Source organism: Quercus robur, chromosome 1 (assembly GCF_932294415.1).
Source record: "Quercus robur chromosome 1, dhQueRobu3.1, whole genome shotgun sequence".
In the NCBI taxonomy this organism is placed as follows: domain Eukaryota; kingdom Viridiplantae; phylum Streptophyta; class Magnoliopsida; order Fagales; family Fagaceae; genus Quercus; species Quercus robur.
Window position 1 is genome coordinate 37,515,576 of NC_065534.1, and position 24,515 is coordinate 37,540,090.

General features: G+C 35.3%; 2 protein-coding genes across 2 annotated transcripts; one reads left to right on the forward strand and one right to left on the reverse strand.

The window, feature by feature from the left end:
- Positions 1–482: 482 nt before the first annotated feature.
- On the reverse strand, positions 483–1,345 carry LOC126707289 (uncharacterized). The gene is made up of 3 exons (XM_050406915.1): positions 1,153–1,345; positions 929–1,085; positions 483–771 (listed from the first exon to the last, which is right to left on the reverse strand). The coding sequence occupies exons 1-3, from the start codon at positions 1,343–1,345 to the stop codon at positions 483–485; spliced, it is 639 nt and encodes a 212-aa protein (XP_050262872.1).
- A 10,389-nt stretch (positions 1,346–11,734) lies between these two features.
- Positions 11,735–13,157, forward strand: LOC126688913 (probable pyridoxal 5'-phosphate synthase subunit PDX1). Its single transcript, XM_050383852.1, has one exon. The coding sequence runs from the start codon at positions 11,888–11,890 to the stop codon at positions 12,821–12,823; it is 936 nt and encodes a 311-aa protein (XP_050239809.1). The 5' UTR covers positions 11,735–11,887; the 3' UTR covers positions 12,824–13,157.
- Positions 13,158–24,515: the final 11,358 nt, after the last annotated feature.

Below are 24,515 nucleotides of genomic sequence, written 5' to 3' on the forward strand. Positions count from 1 at the left end.
TCTAGTTCATCAGGAGGATGATAATCATACAAGTTAACAACATTGAAGGTAAAAGAAATGATCATGTCTGGAGGAAGAGCAACCATATAAGCATTATTGTTGATCTTCTTAGTAATCTAAAATGACCCATACTTCTTGTCCTTCAACTTGTTGTAGGCATTGACAAGAAATTTCTCCTTTCTAAGATAGACCAGCACTAAATCCCCAACATTGAAGATCTTCTCACGCCTTTTCTTATTAGCTGCTTCCTCGTACTTGGCATTTGTAGCTTCAAGTTTCTGCCTCATCTTCTCTTGCATGGTCTAAATATGGTTAGCCATATTCTCTACTGCTTGACTCACTCTTGGAAGCTTAAATAAAGGTACCAAGTCCAAAGGGTGTTTTAGGGGCTCGTAGTAAATGATGGCAAATAGAGACTTACCAGTGCTTCTGCTGACTAAGCTGTTGTAAGCAAACTCCACTTGGGACAATGCAAGATCCCACTACTTGGGCTTCTTGCTTGAGATACACTGGATCAAATTCCCCAAAGTGCGATTAACCACTTCTGTCTGACCATCAGTCTGAGGATGACTAGTGCTATTGTAATTCAAGGAAGTGTAAAAATGCTTCCATAAAGTTCGCCAAAAGTGACTAATGAACTTGTTATCCCAATCAGAGGTAATGGACTTTGGCACTCCATGCAAACGCATAATTTCTTCAAAGAACAGATTGGCCACTCGAGTAGCATCTGAAGCTTTCTTGCATGCTATGAAATGGGATATCTTTGAGTACCTATCAACCACAGCAAAAATAGAATCCGTACCTCACTGAGTTCGAGGAAGGCCTAGTATAAAGTCCATAGACAAATCCTCCCAATTGGCAAAGGTATGTATAAACCAGTATTCTGAGATTGACCCTTAGCAGTTTGGCAAATTGGACACTTCCTTACATGATTGCCAACATCCCTCTTGATTTGTGGCCAATAAACCTCTCCTTTACTAGTGCTATAGCCTTATCTCCGCCCATATGTCCACCTAAATCTCCACCATGTAGCTCCTTAATAATCTGCTCCCTCAATAAACTTTTAGGGATGCATAATTGATTACCTTGGAAAAAGGAAACCATCCTGGATGTACATACTATTGATAGCAGTATGAGTTTGTTGACACTTACCCCAAATATCACCAAAATCCTTATCATTCTCATACAACTCCTTGAGCCAATCAAACCCTACAACTTCAATACATAGGGTGGTCAACAAAGATGCTCGCTTGTTGTGTGCATCAGCCACCTTATTAGTGATGCCAGACTTATGCTTCAATGTGAAATGGAAGCGCTGTATATAAGCTACCCACCTAGCATGCATCCTGTTAATGCTAACTTGACTATTAATGTGCTTTAATGCTTGATGATCTGTATATAACACAAACTCCCTCTAAATTAGGTAGTGCTCCTAATGCTTAAGAGTTCGTACTACAGTAAAGAACTCCAGCTCATAGGCCGACCATTTACTTTGAGCCAAACTTTCTCATTGAAGAATGCTACTAGTTTGTTGTCTCGTGAAAGAACAACGCCTATCCCAACCATAGATGCATCACACTCCACCTGACCTTATCAAAGTTGGGCAATGCTAAAACCGAGGCTGTGCTCAACTTCTCCTTGATCAAGGCAAAGCTTTGTTTTGCCTCCTTTCCTCATAAGAACCTCCCCTTCTTCAGACACTCAATGATAGGGGCTACTATGCTATTGAAATCTCGAATAAACCTTCGATAGAAGGTTGCAAGCCCATGGAAGCTTCGCACATCACTCACTATCTTTGGGGTTGGCCATTCTCTAACTACACAGACCTTGTTTTCATCAACATGAATCCCATCCACACTGACCACTTACCCTAAGAATAGCAACTTATCAGTCAAGAAGTTACACTTCTTTAAATTGATATACAACACATTGGCCTTTAACACCGCCAATACTTCTCACACATGATTATAGTGGGCCACTTCTGTCTTACTGTAAATCAGGATATCGTAAAAATAAACTACCACAAACTTTCCAATAAATGGTTTCAATACCTGATTCATAAGTCTCATGAAAGTGCTAGAAGCTTTGGATAATCCGAAAGGCATCACCATCCACTCATACAACCCTTTCTTTGTCTTAAAAGCTGTTTTCCACTCATCTCCAGGTCGTATCCAAATTTGGTGATACCCACTCTTAAGATCCAACTTGGTGTAACACTTGGACCCACTCAGCATATCAAACATGTCATCTAGTCGGGAAATAGGAAATCGATACCTGACTATGATCTTGTTGATGGCTCAACTATCCACACACATACGCTAGCTCCCATCCTTCTTTGGTGTTAACAATGCTAGTACTACACATGGACTCATACTCTCCCTGATTTGCTCCTTGCTTAGAAGCTCATGCACCTACCCCTGTAGAATCTAACCTTCCTAAGGATTCATCCTGTAATGTGGCAGATTTGGTAGACTAGCTCCAAGAGCTAAATCAATGCAATGTTGGATGTCGCGCATTAGTGCTAAACTTGCAGGCAACTCTTCTAAAAAAAACTCTTTAAACTCCTTGATCAATGGTTGAATTGCCTCACGTATCTCAACAACCTTCTTCGGCTCACCATCCGTCACCACTATAGCATATACCTGTTTCAACTCCTTACACTCCTTGTCAAACTCATCCTTATTATTGACTATGAGAAGTGATGGCTTCCCATCCACTTTAGAAGCATTGGGTACACCGCCTTCCTTAATAGAACCAAGGACAATTTTTTTGCCGTTCTTAAAGAATGCATACACTTTATCCTTACACTTATGAGTAGCATCTACATCATACTGCCAAGGTTTACCCAATATTAAATGACATGCATCCATTTCAGCAACATCACAAAAGACTTCATCTACATAACATTTACCCATAGAAAAAGTAACACGACATTGTTGAGTAACAAGAGTTTCTACACCTTTCTTGATCCAACCTATCTCTTACGGAGAGGGATGCTTTTCTGTTTTCAATCTCAGCTTGGTAACCAAACTCTTCAACAGGATGTTCTCTACACTATCGCCGTCAATGATCAAATCACAAACCCTCTTACTGATGGTGCATCGTGCTCGAAAGATCTCATTCCGCTAATCACCGTATTCTACCCTCGATGTGAGCAACAACCTTTGAATCACCAAAGACCTCCCTAATGGCATGCCTTCTTCATCTTCTTGGACTTCACTAGGATTATAGGCATATGGATCATCATCATTATACAGCTCTTCACCCTTATGTTCACCTTCTGCCTCACCCTCTTTTGCCACTACCAGATTCACTACGACTTGCTTAGGGCATGTACTAGATCAATGTCCTAGTTCTCTGCACTTGTAGCATTTATTCCCAGTTGGCCTAGCATAAGGGTTGGCATTCGCTATCGGCTGGGTTGCGGAACCTGCTACTACCACTGTGGATTGGTTGACACCATTATTCTCCCTAAACACAGGTTGTGATTGTGGTCTAAACATGGGCTATTTACTTTTGTTAGCAGTGGAATTGGAGGACTCCAAACTGAGGTTGGAAAACTTCGAACCTGCCCTGAGATGCTAATATTCTATTTTCTTGGATAGGGTTACAGCCTCATTTAAAGTATATAGGGTTTGTAAGGATACCTGATGTAGGATGGAAAATCGCAACCTATGTACAAATCTGGATATCCATTGATCTTTAGTTTCCTCCAAGTCATTGGGATTCGCCAACCTGTCAAACTCCTCCATGTACTTATTAACTATTCGAATACCCTTCCTGCAATCTTGGTACTGTTTGAATAACTCCTGCTGGTAATCTGGTGGTAATCTCTTCATTCTCCTCCATGATCGTATTAGAAGCTTTTGTTCACGGGTACGGTTTAATTGAACACAATCCCACCAAATAGATGCTCCTCCTTTCAATTTGTAGGCCACCAAACACACATGTTTGTCATCTGTAGTACCCATATAATGGAAAAACTTTTCCACCTCACTGACCCAATCCAGATACTCTTCAATGGAGACATTACCATTAAAGGGTGGTAACTCTACTTTCATCCGAAAATCCCTCTGCTCTAGATAATCTTGGCCATTATCCCTCATAGGACCACGATGATTCCCAAGGACTCTTGTGCATACTCCTCGTCCTCACTGTTCTCTTCATTGTAGTCTTGCTGCCTGTTTCGGTTTGGACCATGATGGGGAGGACCATGTGTTCAATTATCACGTCGCTCTTCGTCACCACAATTAGGGTTTCGGTTAAGCAAGGTGGCAAGCGCTTCTTGAATCTGGTCTAGAGTTTGTTGGATTGAATCATGAAATTGTTGATTTTCATCATGAAAATCAAGCACCTCAGCCTTAGTAAGGACTAGGTTGTTGACGTTGTCACCACTGTCATTGTTGTGGTGGTCACCATATTGCCGATTAGCCATTAGACCAGGGTAAGTCAAGGCTTTAATACCAACTAATGTCGCAGAAGCCTAAAGAAAGCACACATGATGCTCTCTTGATGGAACAGAAACTAAACTGTTAGTTCCTAGTAGTAAACCTCGAATCCACGAGGGGTTTCCCTAAATCCACAAGGAGAAGAAAATTATAATCCACTAGAGATATAATTTGACAAAATTGTGTGTTTATTAATAATATTCTGATTTGCCTCTGATGGCTAGAAAAACATATAAATATTGAGAAAAACATCTAAGACCCTGATTCGCACTAATTATGCGATTAGGTGACAAAATACCAAAATTTACCAAAAATGTCAAAATTGAGTTAAATGCAGAATCATAAACTACTAACCTTAAGGGTTGTCCCAAAATAGACAGGGCCTTATTCTGACTTTTAAACTAAAAGTTATTAAGGAAAAATGAATATTACTATAAATAGCAAAAACATTATTTTCGGGGCCTTAATGAAGAAATTCGCCTAAATTTTGGTGACATTCATGGTCATGACTTGGATTAGAACGCCATTTCCCTTCAACCTGCCAAATTTCATGCAATTCCGACATTGTCACTCCAATGGCCTCTACTGGCACCCCCCTTTGATCTTGTGTTATGACTTCCTACACCCCTGCTATTCCAAAAAGGCATGTGCTGTCTATTTTACATCACCTAGCCTCTATTTTCTCTCTCTCTCCTCCTCCCCCTCCCCCCCCCCCCCCCCCCCCAAAAAAAAAAAACTGACCTAGAGGTTTATATAAGAAAAATAGCCGCACACTATTCCGTAATCCTAATACAAGTAGAACAAGGATTTTATATTTTCAAGCCACGCACTAAAACTTGAGGTACATGTTTTTGTGAAGTAAATACGGAGGTCCACAACAACAATTCAATTAGTGATTGATTTCCAAAGCCCACCACGTTGACTTTGTTTTCTATTGTGACACACCTGTGCTTGGTATTAGAATTTTCTTTCCTTGCAAACTTCATACACATTGGATTGCATCTTGGCTTCTTCTTATTTTTTCTTTCATTGCTTTTGGTCTTCTCTTGAATTCATGCCTGTCATGCCTGGGCTGGATGTGTACTTAAGCTGAATCTTTACTTCATGCTTCACATCTGGGTCTTAAGTTAGCTTGACAATTGGCCTTGCCCCACTTTGTATGTAAAGACTTATTACCTATAAAACAAAGACAATTAATAATCAGCCACAAGATAGCATAAAAGTGCAACTAAAAATGTATATATGAGAGTCATTTACTGTATATATTTCATGCACATCTGTGTGCTAATAATAAGCAGTACCATAAATAAAAAGATAGAGGTGTGTCGGTAGTGTGAAACAACAGGCAAACCAATCCTACATGTGTGTAACAATTTCTTCGCAAACATATATAAGATTCACCTCTCTCTCAAGCAGGTGAGTGATGATATATGTATATCTATCACACATCAAGATGTGATAATGCTACGCTTCTCTTAGGAAGACGTATGCATTACGTTCAAAGAAGGGAAAAGATATTAGATGCCCTAAGAACATTTGTTTATGAAATATTTTTAGAAACTTTTTATGTGAAAATCAAAGTGCAATTTACTTTTTTGACAAATTTTTATATTTCCTATAAAAGTGGTATTAATAGTTGGGTCCTATTAACGAATGCCCTTATAATATTTGTTAATGAATCATTTTAAGAAAGTTTTAATATCAGTTTCATGGAAAATATATAAAGTTGTCAAAAAAGTTTTTTTAATATTTATTTTACCATATAAAGTTTTTAAAAATATTTTCTAAACCAATACTTTTAGGGTATTCATTAACTTTTCTCTTAAAAATTTTCTAAAATAATCTATTAATATATACCTAAGTACCCATTAACAAGACCAAGAAGAAGTTTAACCCTACTTAGGTCCTATTTCAAAGGAAATGTATTTAGTAGATTGTGTCATATAGACTTTCTTTTTAAAAATGAAGTCAATATATTTTAAGAAAGATAGATGTACATGATAATTTATTCAGAAAAAAGTTGTATAATAAAATAATTATAATTATATAAAGTTCTATATGATAAGAAAAGTAGAAAAGAAACACAAGAAAATGATGAAGGCAGCAGTGGGCAATTGATAGGATAAATGCTTGAGGAGCTGTAGTCATTGGTGATCCTACCTTGAAAGGAGAAAATAGACACGTAACCTTTTTGGTCAATTATCTCTTGAAAATGTGTGGCACTGGCGGGGCGGCCTTGTTATTTTAATATTTTTAAAATCTCCATTGGCTGAGGCTCACCCTTTTTGGTCATAAACCGCCTTGTTGATTGGGGCTTGGGAGGTTGTTGGCAAAGTGCTCCTTTTGTCTGTTTAATATGTGTGGAAGCTAGTGGAAATCGGGAACGAGCGTCCTTCCTCGCTGCTTTTGTTGTCTTCTGCATATATAGGGTGTGTTTGGATAGAACTTATTTTGCTAAAACTGAAAACTGAAAACTGAAAACACTGTAGCAAAATAATTTTTAAATGTGTGAATAGTACCGTGGGACCAATTTTTAATGAAAAAATTGATAAAAAATAAAATTTGTGGGTCCGTAAACAGTGCACAAATGCACTGTTCACATAAAACCGGTCAAAAGTTGCGGCTACTGTTGCATGAACAGTAGCCGCTTGTGGGAAAATCTCGTGAAAAAAAAAAAAAAAAAGGAAAAACGCAGAAACGCACAGCAGCAAAAACGCAAACGCGTATCCAAACCCAGCCATAATCATTATATATTATGAATCCATCCATCCCCCGTATGTTTTCTTTTTATATAATTAATTTCTCCCATTTGTATGATATTAAACACAGACCATTTTATAACATTTTTATAAACGATTGATATTGTTTTAGCATTTTTCAAATGATTATTAGTAAGTAAAAATTTGATATTTGTTGTGGGCCTATATTAGAACTAGTAAGAATTTATCACATCAACAATTTGTAAAAATATTGTAAAATAATTTGTGATTGTAGCATTACCCATACTATAAAAATAAAAACCGGTGAGCGCCCCAACTATCGAGTGCCTAGCCCACTAAAACCATTTAATCAGCACTCATATTTGGCTCAACGTATTTTTAGTCAAATTTAGTCTAAAAATATCACTTTTGTTACCTTAATTAATCTACTATTTCCTTCTTAAAAAAAGTTATTTTACTATTTATAGACAACTATATTAATTCTATACTTTATTACTATTCTATTTAAATCATAGAGAGAGAAAATGAATGAAAACATTTTTATTTTATATATTGAGTAAAGGGCAAGGCTTAGGTACAGTATTTAGGTATTGTTCCTTACTTTCTTAGGTTCTCCTCTTAAAATTATGTCATGTGAATTTTTTTTTTTTTCATGGGATGAAAGTGTATTTTTTAGTTAAGTAACCACATGGTTAAATTTTAAGAGGGAAATCAAGAAACAACATCTACGGTATTGTACCTAAATTTTGTCATTGAGTAAATAGTGCTCAATAAATGTATTGAGCCTACTCTTCATTATTAAATTTTTTAAACAATTTATTAAAATCGGGCTTTTGAATGAGGAGTAATGTTATAGATATAAACTATTTTACAATATTTTTACAAAATATTAATGTAGCCAACCTCTTATTGGTTTTCTCTAAACCTACTATTAATATCACTTTTTCATTTACTAATAATCACTCATCACATCAGTAATTGGTAAAAATATTTGTAAAATAGTTTGTATCTCTAGCATTGTTTTTAGACGAGATATACACACATACATATATATAATAAAAACATTTTTTTCTTTAATAAGTTATGGAAAATACTAACAAGTGCCTTTAGGGTAATGATTAACAATCCATTTAAAGAAAGTTTTTATGAGGAAAAAATTAATGTTTTAACAACTTTTTACATTTTCCATAAAAGTGATGTCAAAATTTTTTTAAAATAAATTGTTAACCATTACTTTAAAAGCACTTATTAATATAACTCATAAGGTATAATACGAATCTAGCTCCCCTTCCCTTTTTAAACAGATTTATGACACCTGAAGATAATAAATACAAAGGTCAAGAAAGAACCACGCCAAATCTAATCTCTTTTTAACGGTACTTATCCAACATAGAAAGTTACCACTGCCATGTAAATTCTTATCCTATGCGTTAGAAATTCTTTATTTCATTAAAATCCAATACTTTTTCAAAAAAAATACCACATGCTGCTTCTCCCATTCTCTGCTTCCCTCTATCCCTCAGATTTCTCCTAAAAGCTTCAACACATATGGAAAAGGAAAAGAGAACGGTAGAGTCGTGGATAAAATTCAGCATAAAAATACAAAATGTTTAAACCAACTAGATTTAAAAATGAACACAAATAAACAGGAATTCAAAAAAAGTAATGAAAACTAAAATGCAAAATTGAAATGCTAAGCTCGTTTGGTATATGTGTTTAAAAATTGAAAATTGTTGTTTGAAAATATTTGTAGAAATACATGTGGGTGAAAAAGTGTATGAAAATACGTGTAATGTTGTTTAAAAACTGAAAATTGTTGTTTGAAAACACGAACCAAACACCAAGTAATAGAAAAAGAATTGGAGGTTCGTTTTCCTTAGGTAAGTTTTGATCTTGTTGCTCGAATTTGAAAAGACAAAGTGGGTGAGAGAGAAAGAAGAAAAGAAGGTGACGTGGAGAGGATGAAATAGAATTTATGAAAGAATTGCTTCCTAGCCTTTTTTTTTTTTTTTTTTTTTTTCGTCTTTGAGTTTTTTTTCTTAAACATGTCTTTCATCAATTTAAAAATGGAAAAATCTCTCATGCGCCAGGCGCATGAAATACCAGCTCATCTAAAAATGAGAGAATTGGAGGGTTTTTCAATGGGAATGGAGCCAAACCTATATTATATAAATATGTAAAGTTAATATTTAAATAAATACCCAGATAATAAGTTATAAAAAAAATATTAATAAGTTTAACTTATTAAGGAAATATATAATCAAAATATAAGAATTGTGAGAAAAGTTAAACATATATTAATGAAAAATCTCTCATGCGCTTGGTGCATGAGATACCAGCTCGTTTAAAAATGGGAGAATTGGAGGATTTTTCAATAGGAATGGAGCCAGACCTATATTATATAAATATATAATGTTAATATTTAAATAAATACCTAGATAATAAGTTATAAAAAAAATATTAATAAGTTTAACTTATTAAGGAAATATATAATCAAAATATATGAATTGTGAGAAAAGTTAAACATATATTAATAAATTTTTAAGCTCAAATATTATGAAAAGAGGTAAAAATTTTGAAATGAAAATTTTAAAATTTCATAATTACTCTATTTTTAAAGATACAACTATTAAAATAACCAAAACTCCAGTCTTACTTCCCACTTGTTGTAATAAGTAAACTAAATTATACACTCTATTTGTTTTGATAAAAAACCTTATGTGAAGATAGTGTTCCAAGTTTTCCAATATTTAATTGCATCAAAAAATATAAGTTAAAAGAAAACTATCTTTAGTCAACAGAAAAAGTATAGCTTATTTTTAGAGATTGTTTTCCACTAATTTTTTTTTGGAAAACAACTCCATCTTATAGCAATCTAAATAAGGGAAGTTATAAGGCTATTTTTTAACTCATTTAAGTTTGCTACCAAACATAAGAAAATAAGATAGTTTTATAGAAAATACTTTTTGAAAAATGACTCTTATTCTAGAAAGCATTTTTGTCGAAACGATTAGAGCTATATATGCTCATCAAGTGTGACTTCCCATCTCACCTTTTTTGACAATTCGTGCCTGTGTCTTGCTGTAATTGTCAAGTTACCACATCTTCATTTGCAAATATTTTATCGGCTAACTCCCTTCGATTATTTTATATAGATAATTTGATAGTCACAACGAGAAATTAGGAGTATTTTTTCAAAAATATACTCCACTCTATTCCTGTCAGATCGTAATGACAATTCACACATATCAAATATGGAAACTTATAAAATATTTTAGCTATATATTAAATGTGTGGTCTTTTCTCACTCATGGTGAATCCAATATGAATTTAATTAATGAGACCCTTTATTATGTGAGAGGAGAAAATAAATATTTATTTTACTATTGAAAATTTGGAATATTCTATTATCGTACACCCTTGGTATAATGGTCACTCCACAAGTACAAAATTCTTATGAGGGGGGAAGGAAATACACATTTATTTTACTATTGAAAATTTGAAATATTCTATCACTGTGTACCTTTAGCATGATGGTCTCTCCACAAGTACAAAGTTCTTGTGAGGGAAGAGGGTGGGGGGGGGGGGGGGACAAGAGTCAGGGTTCAAGTTTTCAAGAAGGAATTTCACACATATATACACTTAGATTAGGCTAAAAACATCAAACTCATATTTTGTTTGCTTTGTTTTTTTTTTGTTTTTTATTTTTTTATTTTTTTTATTTAAGGTATGTTTGGGTACCCTGAAACTTTTGGTACCTTATTTGCATAGTATTTATATATATAAGCTTATTTCCAAAAAAAAAAAAAGTTAAATTACTTGGGAAAAAGAGTGAAGGAAAAATTATGTTTTGTCATCCTAAACTGTATCATATTTAACACTTTGCCCTTTAAACTATCAAATCACACAATCGACCCTTCAAATCGAAAAATTTGTAACACTTGACCTATTGTTGTCTATTTTGTTGTTAAATCTAAATGAATTTAGTATTAAAAGACTAATTTAACATATCTATTATATGTTTTGGAGATAGGGGCAAATTGATATTTCAATACTTAATTCTATCGTTCTTTTTTTTTTTTTTTTTTTTTTTTGAGCATATAATTCTGTCATACTTAACACCAAACAATTGGTGAAGAAAATTGAAAAAGGGTTACAATTTTGAAGGGTTAATCGTGCATTTCAATAGTCATTAAGATAAAATGTAAAATGAGATATAATTTAGAGTTAAAAAAAAGTACAAATTTCCCAAAAAAATAAAGACAAAAAGCTTTTTACCTTCTTCTAAACACACTCAAGCCCAACTACAACCTTTTCAAATGTTTTTATTTTTTATTTTTTATATTTATTTATCATCTTTTTCAAATGCTATAAACAAAAATAAAAAAATATTGTGGACAAAAAATCCACTGATTTACCAAAACCGAAGAAAAAATTATGGTAGTATCAGTGTGCACGGGGACGGGGTGGGGGTGCACAAGATGGAAATATTATCTGAGATGGTGACAAAAATCTGGGAACTATATTTGACAGACACGTCTCTAGTTCCATACCATAAATAAATAGTGTAAATCTCAAAATTCGACAACCCCAAAACCCCTTAAATAAAACAAAAACAAATCCCTAACCTCTCATATTATATAACCATATACCATCCATTCTCTTCCTACCGCCTACTCTCAAATCTCATTCTCTCTCTCTCTCTCTCTCTCTCTCTTAATGGCTGACACCGGAGTTGTCACCGTGTATGGCAATGGCGCTTTATACGAGACCAGCACAAAGAAATCCCCATTCTCAGTGAAGGTGGGTCTGGCCCAGATGCTCCGCGGCGGCGTCATTATGGACGTGGTGAACGCCGAGCAAGCCCGGATCGCTGAGGAGGCTGGCGCGTGCGCCGTAATGGCGCTTGAGCGCGTGCCGGCTGACATCAGAGCCCAAGGCGGTGTGGCCCGCATGAGCGACCCTCAGCTCATCAAGGAGATCAAACAAGCCGTGACTATTCCAGTCATGGCTAAAGCTCGCATCGGCCACTTTGTGGAGGCCCAAATCCTTGAAGCCATTGGAATCGACTACGTCGACGAGTCCGAGGTTCTAACCGTGGCGGACGAGGACAACCACATCAACAAGCATAACTTTCGTATCCCTTTTGTTTGTGGCTGCCGAAACCTCGGCGAAGCCTTACGTAGGATTCGCGAAGGCGCGGCGATGATTCGGACAAAAGGCGAAGCCGGGACCGGGAATATCATCGAGGCCGTGAGGCACGTGCGTTCCGTTATGGGAGATATCAGGGTGTTGAGGAACATGGATGATGATGAGGTGTTCTCCTTCGCAAAAAAGATCGCTGCTCCTTATGATTTGGTGATGCAGACCAAGCAGCTCGGGAGGCTTCCGGTGGTTCATTTCGCCGCCGGTGGGGTGGCTACGCCGGCTGACGCGGCGCTCATGATGCAGCTCGGTTGTGATGGGGTGTTTGTTGGCTCTGGGGTTTTCAAGAGCGGTGACCCGGCTAGGAGGGCTCGGGCGATTGTGCAGGCTGTGACTCATTACAGTGACCCGGATGTGCTTGCTGATGTGAGCTGTGGTTTGGGTGAGGCCATGGTGGGGATTAATCTTAATGATGATAAGGTTGAGAGGTACGCCAACAGGTCCGAGTGAAAATTGACAAAATGAAATAATGGCTTCTCTGGTTCTGGTGGGCATATTGTAATTTTCATTTAAGAAAAAAAAAATCAAACAGAAAAAAAAAAAAAAAAAAAAAAGGAAGAATTATGCTGGATTTTTATTAGTTTTGCTGTGTTTTTGGATTGGAAGACGGTTAGGGGCTTTTATGGATTAGAAATTGTGGGTCTTCCTTTTCGTTCTTTGTTATTAGATAGCAGTTTTACTTTTATTATGTGATTCTGGAAATTTGTTGTATTTGGATTCTGGAATATGAAGTTGTCCTTGGTAGCTGATTTGGAAGAATATATTTATTTCGTCTTTGAATTTATTTTTGGTTGGAATTTTTGAACTTATTTTGTGGATGTCACACCAAATAAGCAAGTAGCAAAGCGCATTATTTACGCATTAGAAATTGGTAAGGAATTTTTTAATTTATTTTAATTTTACTATATGACAGACAGTAGATGATATTTGGCTGGAAGTTGTGTAATGTTTTAGTATTTAGACTGCTTTTGTGTTCTAATAGCTTTAGTTTGGGACTCTGACTTGGATGTTAGTCTGTGGTGACTGTGAATCAAGGATGTCGTTCCTCTAGTCTAGTGGAATCTTTATATCCCTTTGAATAAATTGTTAATGTTGTTTACGAGCAGTTCACATGAAAGGTGCCGACATAGATTTAGTGTTATGTAGGCATTTTCAGGCTGCGCCCTAGTTGTCTTTGACTACTTCGGAAGTGGGAGAAGAGTAATCAATCAGTCTCATCTGTGCCCATATAAGGGACTGTTGTGGTAGGCAGAGATCTACCTTTTTGTTTACTTTTTGACTATAAGTTCAGGCAACATGAGTATATGAAAAGAATGTTTTTTTAGATAGATTGAGAAAAATGTTTTGGTTTAGGTCATCATGCTTTTACCTTTTTTATTTTTTTATTTATTTATATGAATAAATATGATTATATTAAGAAGAAACATAGGATGGTCCCAATCTATCTCCAGATTCAGGAAAGAGAGAGGAGATGAAATGGGCCTATTCCTCTTACAAAGAGCAGCCTAACGGGGCCCAGTTATGAACAAAAGGTTTACATTTCTAGTTTTCTACAAACAAAAGAGAAATTCCAGCAAGATATGGAATTTAGAGTAGACTTCAATTCAGCATAAAAGGCTTGGAAAGGTTTTTTGGGGTGGTGTTGGGAGGAATGAAGCTGATGGCCTTACTGCCAGTTTGATGGCCAGGTTAAGGTGGAAAGCCATTTCAAGTCCATGACCAGATCAGCATCTTTGAAAGGGTCAGGCTTATAATCATCAAAGATTGAATTCCTGTAATTTGATTGACTTGAAGTTTGTCTCTTGCGATTGCTTCTTGCCAGGTGAAACAAGATGTGAGTGAATCAAGTAAATGGGCTTCTTTGAGAAAGATGTGCAATAGTGAACTTTAAAAAATATTTGTTTTGAAAGAGTCCGGCTTGGAAATACGTTTTATCAAACGGGCACAAAATCGGCCTGCAGTTTACTTGGTTAAACATACGAATTCTATGTTTCAATTTGAATTAAAATTGCTTTAGTCCTTCCCATCAAAAAAAAAAAAAAAAATTGCTTTAGTCCTTCCATTTTATAATATCTTCCCTCTAGTGTTACTTGGCCCATGGACACAATGGCTGGACATAATGAGTTATTAACTAGTTAACGGGCTGAGTTGGGTTGGACCGAAAAAGAAAACTCTAGCCCATGACCTTACCCATTTTGTCTTTAGCGAGCTAGGCTATTGGGTTGGGTCTAAGGGGCTACCCTACCCATTTTGTCTTTAGCGAGCTAGGCTATTGGGTTGGGTCTAAGGGGCTATCCATGGGCTTGTGTTAGTGTATTATTTTATTATTTTTATAAGGAAATGATCATTTTTTTTAAGGAAATAATTAATCTACACACCAAAAAAAAAAAAATAATAATTAATCTATTTTTTTAAAGGAAAGAATTAAAGAATTTAATACTTAATTATAAATTTTTTTACAGTCAAATCTATTTAATTTTATGTTTAGTTGATGGAAACCTATTTAAATTTTTTTTTATTAAGGCTTTAAATAGTTTTTTATTTTTATTTTTATCTTTAATAAAAATAAAATGTCAAACGGTTAATTCAAATTTGTTAGACTACTAGAAAATATATATTTAGTAAACTAAGTTTAGCACAATTACTTTGAGTATCTTAGTGGTTGAGGGAGTTCTCTTAAGAAATTCCTCTATAATATCTCAAGATCAATCCTTCATACACTTCCTATATATATTTGTTATGAATTATGAGTTATTGGACTGGGCCAACAGGTTAGGCCAACAGGCTGGGCAATGGGTTGGGTTACTAGGCTAGCCCATCAGGTATCCATGGGTATAAAAACTAGCCCACGGCCTAACCTACTGGGCTAGTGGGCTACCCATGAGCCTCAAAAACAACGGGTCAGGTCGCCCATTAGCCCGTGGGCCGTCGGGTATATAGGTCGAGCTGTGGGCCGTGGGCTATTTGATGACCCTTACCTATTAAGTTAAAGAGAAAATTTAATAAAATTTTTATATGGCTAGCTATGCTAGGCTATCAAGAAGCAACATATCCATAAAATAAATGTAATTGAAATGAGAATGTTAAGATGGATAAGTAAAAAATCAAAATACATGGGAAAATAATATCGAAATAAGGATATCCGCTTAAAGATAGTAATAATCCCTACTGATGAACAGATGAGGGAGAGTAGCTTGAGATAACTTAGTCTTGTTCAAAGGAGAGCGATTGATGCATAGCAAAGAAAGAGTGAGGCGAACCAAGTTAAATGAATGAAAAAAAAAAAAAAAAAGTAAAGGAATACCAAAAATAATATTAGTAGAGGAAATAAAAAATGGCATTTCAAGTAAGGAAGTAATAAAGAGTATGATTTTAAGAAGGGACAGAGCTAGGATTTGGAGTTAGGGGAGGCAACTTTGCTGCTGTCCTTTGGCTCTGTTTCTACATAGCCGTTGAGTGTATTTTTTTTTTTTTTTTTTGGTCTTTAATGGGTAAAATTGGTTTATTGGGCTTAATTTTTTTTTTTAAACTTTGTTATTGGTAATTTTTATTATTAACATAATTTTTTTGGGCTTGTATATTTTGTTATAGATTTTATATGTATAAATTTTTTATGGCCTTTAAAGGAGGAAAAATGTCAGAGCTACAAATTTTTTTTTACAAATTATTGATATAGTGAATGATTGGTGATAAGTAAAAAAGTGATGAAAATGGCGGGCCCTGATGTGAACTAGAAATAGTTTGTACCTCAAAAATTTGTAAAAATATTGTAGAAAAGTTAGAGTATGTTTGGTAACTGTTTTTTTCCCTTATTTTTTGTTTTTAAAAATAGTTTTCTATTTTTGAAACTAAAAAACTTGTTTGGCAATAAAAAATGGACAGAAAACAAAAACTATTCTCAAAACTTAATTTATGAAAGAAACTGAAAACATGCAAAATGTTGTTTTCAGTTTCCAATTTTCAAAAATCAATGAAAATACGCATTTAATTTAATGAGTCTCATTTAATTGGTTAGCATTAGAGTTCAAATCCTAATAACAACAATTTTTTTATTTTTTTCTTCAAAAAACTAATTTTTTAATTTCAACTAACCAAACATGTTTTTTATTTCAAAAATACAAGAAAATTGTTTTTTCTTTATATTTCCAAAAACAAGTTTTTGAAAATAGAAAACAAAAATTGTTACCAAACATAACTTTAGTAGTTGTAGTGTTACTCTTAAAAGAATCAATTATATTGTTTAGGGGACAAAGTGTAATTTTCTAGAACAAAATTGTTAAAAGTAGTATATATATATATATATACACACACATATACAAACACACTAGTAATTAAATTAAAAAAAAAAAAAAATTGGGGTGGGGGGGGATTGCCCCCAAAGCCCAAGTGTGCCTCCGTCCCTAACTTTAAGAGTAAAATATAACTATGGACAAGAAGATATATGACAAATCAAAACTAATCAGTTGAGAATCGATAGGCCATAGCCAACTCCAAAATTTTGAAACTAGTATTTTGTTATTGTTGTTGTTGTTGATGTAGTTTGCTCACTCTCGTATATGATAATTTCTTTTGGGGTTTGTATGTGAGCTTTGATTAATATGGAAAGCACAAAGAAAAGTTTAGCTTTCTGATGAAAATCAAGGGGGTAGTAGTCAGTATCAGCCAATAGTTTAAAGTATTTTATTTCTAGTTCTGGCCGGTTGAATGATTGTCACTCCTGGTGTATATATCTAACACACAAGGCGATTTTTTTCTCTTTTCATCTAGGATAAGAGAAGAAAAACGAGTACTTAACTAATGTCCTATAGTTAAAATACCTATATTAAGAGCATTGCCATTAAGTACCAAAGGATGCACATCATGTGATTTGGAGGAACGGGCTAACCACATGCTTGGCTTTTATACTCGTAAAGTCAGGATTTTGGAGTTTGGATTGCTATTTAACGAGTTAGACATTGACCTTATTGTCATGTTTATTTTCATGCTGTTCAACCTTGCTTTAACAAGTCCAAAAGGTTTAGCGGTAGATGAAGTGATTTTTTTCATCCTTATATCATCATGTACATATAAGACTATAGGTTGGCCTATTACTATTTTTTTGTTTTATTAATATTTTGAAAATCTCACAGTTAAATAGCTTATTACATTTTATTAACATGTATATCAAGTTTTGTATCAATTATATATTATTTATTATTTGATAATTTAATAATATAAAAACCTTTTCTTTTTTTTTTGCTGAAAAAAAAAAACTTTAAATTTAAACTTTTTATAGATAAAATAATTATTGATCTATGATGATTTTGATATTTTACTAGCATGGATGGTAGGAGACTATAGGATTATTATTATTATTTTTTTTTAATCACCAAATAAAAAATTGTGAAGAAATTTGACAAAAGTTATATTAATTGTAATTTGAACATAATGCTTTGTAAATGATTATTCATTTCATTGATGGGTTAAGGAGAAGGGAAGCAATATTTAGATAAAAGTAAGAAAAAATTATATAAAAATGTTGGAATCTTATACCATATTTTAGATTAGATACTACGTATTTGGTTTTGTCAATTATATTCCCAAAATTTTCAATTTGAAATTTCTGTCCATCTTCGTTATTAATTTCATAGAAGGCACGAATGTGGAAAAACAAATCTTTGTTTATTTGTGTTAGACAGAGACACATTAGGGAAAACAAATTTATGGACACTTTTTTTTTTTTTTTTTTTGCAGTAAATTTTGCCACAAACCCTAATTTGGCTAACTATGAATAGTGGAGAAAAAGATAATGGGTTTATGTGAAAATGATAGGTAATCATTCCCAGTCTACCACATCAAAATTGTAGCACAAAAACTGTGGTCTTAGAAGAACTCGCGATGACATGATTGCATGCATATCTATGGGGTGTCCTGATAGTAGCTACTTAAAAGGGGGGGAAATCTATGAATAGTAGAGAAAAATGTAATGAGTTTATGTGAAAATGATAGGTAACTATTCACAGTCTGCAACATTAAAATTGTAGCACAAAAATTGTGGTCTTAAAAGAACTCACGATGAAATGGTTGCATGCATATCAATGGGGTGTCTCGACGGTAGCTACTTAAAGGAGAAAAAAAAAAAAAAAAGATAAAAGAGAGAGAGAAAGTCATCTGTGTTATACCTTAAAAGAACTAGTCATAATTAATTCTTTTTGTAGTTATTAATAAAGCCTAAATCTACTTAGTATATGTCCGATATGGGACTCAACACACACCCATACAACACAAATTTAAAGAAGGGCTAATTACAACTTACCTACTTGTAGTTTTGATCATCCAATATATATGCGAACTAGCTTTCAAATTTTAGTCTGAATCATGAAGTTGCTTTACAGGCTTGTCATGAATTCCAAGTTGGGACCATGTGACAACTTCCAATAACTCTTCCAAAGTTTCATATGGAACATACACTGATACCCACCTAATCATATGCATAAAAATCAGTAATTCAATTGTCTACAATTTCAGAGTCTGAGAGAAAGCGAAAGAGAGACCTAGAAGAGCATTAAAATGGTCAGAATAGCAAGCCATCTCAGCTTTCCTCTAATGCATGTCTGATACTAGCTTGACCTCCCTAACTGTTCCCCAGTTATCTGCTCAACAAAGAACAAACCAATATAAATCATCAAAGAAGAACTTGTGGACTAAAAATATAGAATATATATACAAATCATCATTTGTTTTAAATGTTTAAACTATTATGAAATCCATGAATCTAAACTTCACTTAAAATATCATCCATGTTTCAAAGATGTGAAAAATGCTAAATCCTAATTTTAGCTCTCATCCCCTTAAAATATCATTCACATCAAGCATGCTATTCTTAAAATTTTTGACATCTTTGCTACAGTGGAGTGTCATCTTTGACACCCTATTGTAGCAAGTAGCTAGAGTTTTTTATTATTTTTTTTTCTTTTTCTCTCTCTCACTCTCTCTTGTGCTGTGCGCCTGTGCCTCTCTCCACTACTTTCTCTCTCTCACTTGATTAAAATAAATAATATTTTAATAAAGTGGAAAAAAAATAAAACCTTTGATATTGGGTGTATTATAAAGTGAAGTATTAAATTAAATAAAGTAGTATTTTGAAATGTTAAATGCTATATTTTTTGACATGTTTGATGAGAATGCTCTAAGCTAACCTGGCCAAGTAAATCATCATGGAAATTCCTTTAGAAAAAGTCCCCAAATTGTGACTCATCATTTTGTTTATTTATTTATTTTAATGGAACATCATTATCGTGCTTGGTCATGAGACTAGCTTCTTCTTTTCTATTTTTGGTTTGGAGAGATCCAAATTTTAGTGTTGCAAGGTTTTTTTTATTTATTTTATTTTTATAAATTTTAATACCTGGAAAAGCCTTGAAGTTAGGGGTATCATCATGACAAATTCCAATGTTAATGGAGAACCTCTAAGCCCACTTACCACAGTTACCCCTAAATGAACCATTGGCCCAGTGTTAGCTAAGCCAGGGTTCCCCTTTATCATATTCTTGAAATTTTTTTTTTTTGGGCCTGGAAGAAGAGGATATGAAATCCATTTCAGTAGGAACAAGTTCCAAATTCCTTTTAAAATGAGCTAGCCCATTAGATAACTACAGCACTCTGTATGCCAGACTTTTTACTCCAAACGTACCGGCATGTTTAAGCCCAAAGAAAAATGGGAACAGGTTAGAGCAGTGGAAAAGCCCATTCAACCTCATATTTTCCCGTCTTTATTTTGAACTCTGGTCACATCACACCCTTTCCACACCGTAACAAATTAACAATCCCTGATACATATATGGTACGGTGGATCCTCGGATAGACACCGTCTGCCGACATAGTTAAAGGATAAACCGTTCGATTCTGTGTTTTTTTGATCCCGAACTCTTGAAGCACGCACAAACTTGTAAGGGTATATAGTTCATAGAAGCACAATACTTGAGGCCTATATAGCTCATTGGAATTTAGAAAATGCTAATTCTTTAATCTATAAAACAAATAGATTTATGGGAGAGTTTGGGGAATCAATGTTTATTAGGGAAAAAAAAAAAAAAAACATCAATCCTCCTTATCAGACTCTAGCTCCTCAATTAGTCTTGGTGGGCCTTCAATCGCTACATTTGGATTTGGCTGCTTTTGCATTGGGTGCATCATGCCCTTGACAAATTGGTATGCTGATGTCAAAATCTCCAAAGAAATTGCCTTTGCAAATTGGATTTTTTCTTGGTGTGCACTGGCAAATTTACTCAATTGACTGTATATAAAATCCACAATTTGATCAAGTATAGCTTGCTGCTTAATTAGGAATGGACGAAGATGGCTCATATACAAATCTTTTGCTCCATTGGCAGATGGAAGCTGTAGCCAAACAAGAAATGCAAACTTCACATGGTAGTAGAGTGGAAACCAAGAAGATCAGCTACAATATCTGGTGTTGTACCAGTCCAACTCTTTAACTCTCCACCTCTCTTAGCCTGTTGAGCAAGTTCATGGGCTATCTTGTTTCCATTCCTACTTATGTGCCTAACTTCTGCCATCTTAAAATTGGACATTTCAAGGATTATACCAGAAATGATGTTGCCAGCCAAACCTTTACAATCTTTGTCTTTTACTGCTTGGACTATTTGCATAGAATCCCCCTCCAAAATGACATTCTCCAAGCCCAACTCCACAGCTAGGATAGCACCCTTTTCCATAGCCAATGCTTCTGTTTCTTCCACTGCAAATTTCCCGGAAAGAGGCATACTAACAGCTGCAACAATCTGACTCTCCTAGTCCCAAATGACAATGCCAATTCCAGAATGACCATTCACAGCTAGGATTGCTCCATCCACATTTATAAGGAAAGAACCTTCTGGTGGAGGCCTCCAAGCTCTAGGCTGCTTCTCTTTCCTTGTTGCAAAGGAATTATTTGCAATCTTAAAATCTTCCACCATACTAGTTGCTGTCCCCCACACCTGATCTGCTGTAGTTGTGCTAGCTTCAAAGATCAATTGGTTTCTATGGTACCAGATTGTCCAGGCTACACCAAAAAAGATTTCCAGGTCACGTTGGGTTCCCTGGCTTATTATTGTGAGAGCCAGATCAGAAATATCACTCCTGCTCTACAAAATATTTCCGGGGCCATCACTCCACTTTGACCAAACTGCCTTTGTTAACTCACACTTTAGAATGACATGCTTTACAACTTCTTCTTCCTTCTTGCATATGGGGCATAGGACATCAACTTGGATTCCTCTTCTGTTTAAGTTCACCATGGTGGGTATAGCATTCATGCACAACCGCCACGCGAAAATATGTATTTTTTTCTGGAATATTCAGTTGCCATATTCTTTTCCATAGAGGGGCACGTACATCTCCCCTTGAAGTCTCACCTTGAATGTCTGAATCCAGCAGTTTCTTGGCCACATAATAAGCACTCTTCACAGAAAAAATTCCTTTTTTATTACCCACCCAAATTATGGAGTCCTCCGGAAGATGATGGCATAAGGAAATGTTAAGAATGGTAGTCACCTCAAAGGGTAAGAAGATCTCAACCAGCCTATCCCTTCTCCACATTTTTGTGTCTTCATCTATAAGGGATGATACCATTGGAAAAGCCCCAAAGTCTTTTGGAGGAGAAATGACCTTATAAGTCGTAGGAGTTGGCAATCATTTATCATCCCAAATGTGAATTAGTTTACCATTCCCCACTCTCCACCTAGTGCCTTGCCTGAGAACCTCCAAGCTTTTGTGGATACTTCTCCAAGCATAAGATGGGTTGCTTCCAATACTCACCCCAAGAACATCGCCGTTTGGAAAGTATTTTGCTTTATACAAGTGGGCCATTAATGATGATGGTTCTTCTAGCATCCGCCACCCCTACTTTGCAAGCATAGCCAAGATAAAAGCTTGGAGATGTCTGAAACCCATGCCTCCTTCCCTCTTTGCTCTGCACATTTTTGACCAGCTAACTCAAGAAATCTTGGATTCTTGATACTTATGTCCCCACCAAAAATTCCTCATCATTCCTTCCATTTCATCACAAAGACTCTTAGGAAGCAAAAAACACCCCATTGCATATGTTGGCACAGCCTGAGCCACCGCTTTTATAAGAATTTCCCTACCTCCAATGGATAATAGTTTCTCCTTCCATCCCATCAGCTTCTTCCCAACCCAAGTATTTCTTTGGTTGGGTATCTTGCATTGATCCAAGAATATCCTTCACTTCTTCTCTTTTCTCCTCCTTAGTGTTTCGGCTAAAAAACATAAATGATTTATCCGTGTTAATCTTTTGTCCTGAGGCTTCTTCATACTTTTGAAGGATAATTAGTACTTCCCTGCTTTCTTGCCCATTTGCTTTGCAATATATGATGCTATCATCAGCAAAAAGGAGATGTGTAATAGTAGGGCAATTTTTGCAAATTGAGATTCCAGAGAGTTTATTATTTCTAGTTGCTTCCAAAATTATACCTGTAAAACCCTCTAAACAAAGAAGGAATAAATATGGAGATATTGGGTCTCCTTGGCGTAGGCCCCTTGTGGGGATGATACAACTATGAGCAACCCCATTAATAAGCACAAAGACACAGTAGTTATGCAATTCATAATCAAGCTAATCCATTTTTCATTAACGCCCATTCTCTCCATGATTTTCTTTAAAAAAACACCATTCTACCCGGTCATAGGCCTTACTCATATCAAGTTTAATGGCCATATAGCTTTCTTTTCCTTCCTTCTTTTTTAAGTAATGCATAATTTCAAAAGCAACTAGAACATTATCTGTTATTAGGCGGCCAGGGACAAATGCACTTTGATTTTCTGAAATGATGGTGGACAGGATTGGTTTCAATCTATTCGCTAGGACTTTGGATATAATTTTGTAAGACACATTGCACAGACTGATAGGTCGGAATTCAGTCATTTTGGTTGGGCTATTTGTTTTTGGTATGAAAGCAATATTTGTTTGGTTTAGGGGTGCTACTGAAGCATTTGAGTTTAGGACATTCAAAACAGTATTAATAATATCATTGCCAATAACATCCCAATATTTTTGGTAAAAAATTACAGACATACCGTCAAGGCCCAAGGCTTTTGTTGGGTGCATAGAGTGGACAGCTTGAACAACCTCTTCCCTTTGGAATTCCTTTGTGAGCTGCTCATTCATCTCTGGGGTAACACTTCTTGGAATCAAATTGGCCACTTCCTCACTTCCGGATGGCAGGAGGTTGAGAACAACTCACTTTGTGGTGGAAATATTGGGTGTTTCTATCGCCCTATTGGTACCATTGAACTCTTGATCTTTGGTGCCATCTCATTTCTTCCTCTTCCAAAAGCTCATTAATTTCTTTCCGGAGTTCATTTATTTCTGCTCCTCTGCTGCCCTCTCTGTCCTCTTGAACAAGAGCTTGGAGCGATTTCCTTTTTTCTTGGATTTTCCTAGGAAAGTAACCAAAATCAGTTTGGTTCCATTTGGTTAACTCAGCTGTACACTCCTGTCGACCTTCAACCCACCCAACCGTTGATTGTATACCCAAGAAGTTTGTCCACGCTTCTTGGATAACTTCCTTACACTTCTCATATTTAGTCCATGCCCTTTCAAAGTGGAATCTTTTCCCCCTTTGAGTTGGTGGATGTTTCTGGTCTGTTAATAGAATAGCACAGTGATCAGAGGTTGGTTCTACAATATGGAAAACTCTAGCATTTTGGTAATACTTTGCCCACTCTACCGTAGCAAGCACTCTATCCAGCCTTAATTGAATTCTTCCTTCATTTGATCTTTGATTGCACCAAGTAAACTTCGGTCCTTCATACCCCATATCTTGGAACCCACAAAAATCTATTGCCTCTCTGAAACCTTCCATTTGCTGTTGGGCTCTATCCAGGCCTCCCGATTTCTCTGTTGCCGACACAATTTCATTAAAATCTCCCAGGCACATCCATGGCATCTGATACTGAGATTTGAGAAACTAGAGAAGACTCCAAGATTCCTTTCTCAAACTTGTTTCTGAGTTTCCGAAAAACCCGTCATTCTCCATTTAAATCCCACCTTAGGATCTATTACAATTGCATCAATGTGGTGTCTTGAAAAGCTTTTAATTTCAACATCTAAGTCCCCGACCCATAGAAGGGCCATTCCCCC

Coding starts and splice junctions, on each gene's coding strand:
- LOC126707289 (XM_050406915.1), bottom strand. CDS start 1,345: ATGCATGCTAGGTGGGTAGCTTATATACAGCGCTTCCATTTCACATTG. Junction 1,086..1,152: donor GGATTTTGGTGATATTTGGG/GTAAGTGTCAAC, acceptor CCTTTTTCCAAG/GTAATCAATTATGCATCCCT. Junction 772..928: donor AGAGGGATGTTGGCAATCAT/GTAAGGAAGTGT, acceptor TGTGGTTGATAG/GTACTCAAAGATATCCCATT.
- LOC126688913 (XM_050383852.1), top strand. CDS start 11,888: ATGGCTGACACCGGAGTTGTCACCGTGTATGGCAATGGCGCTTTATAC.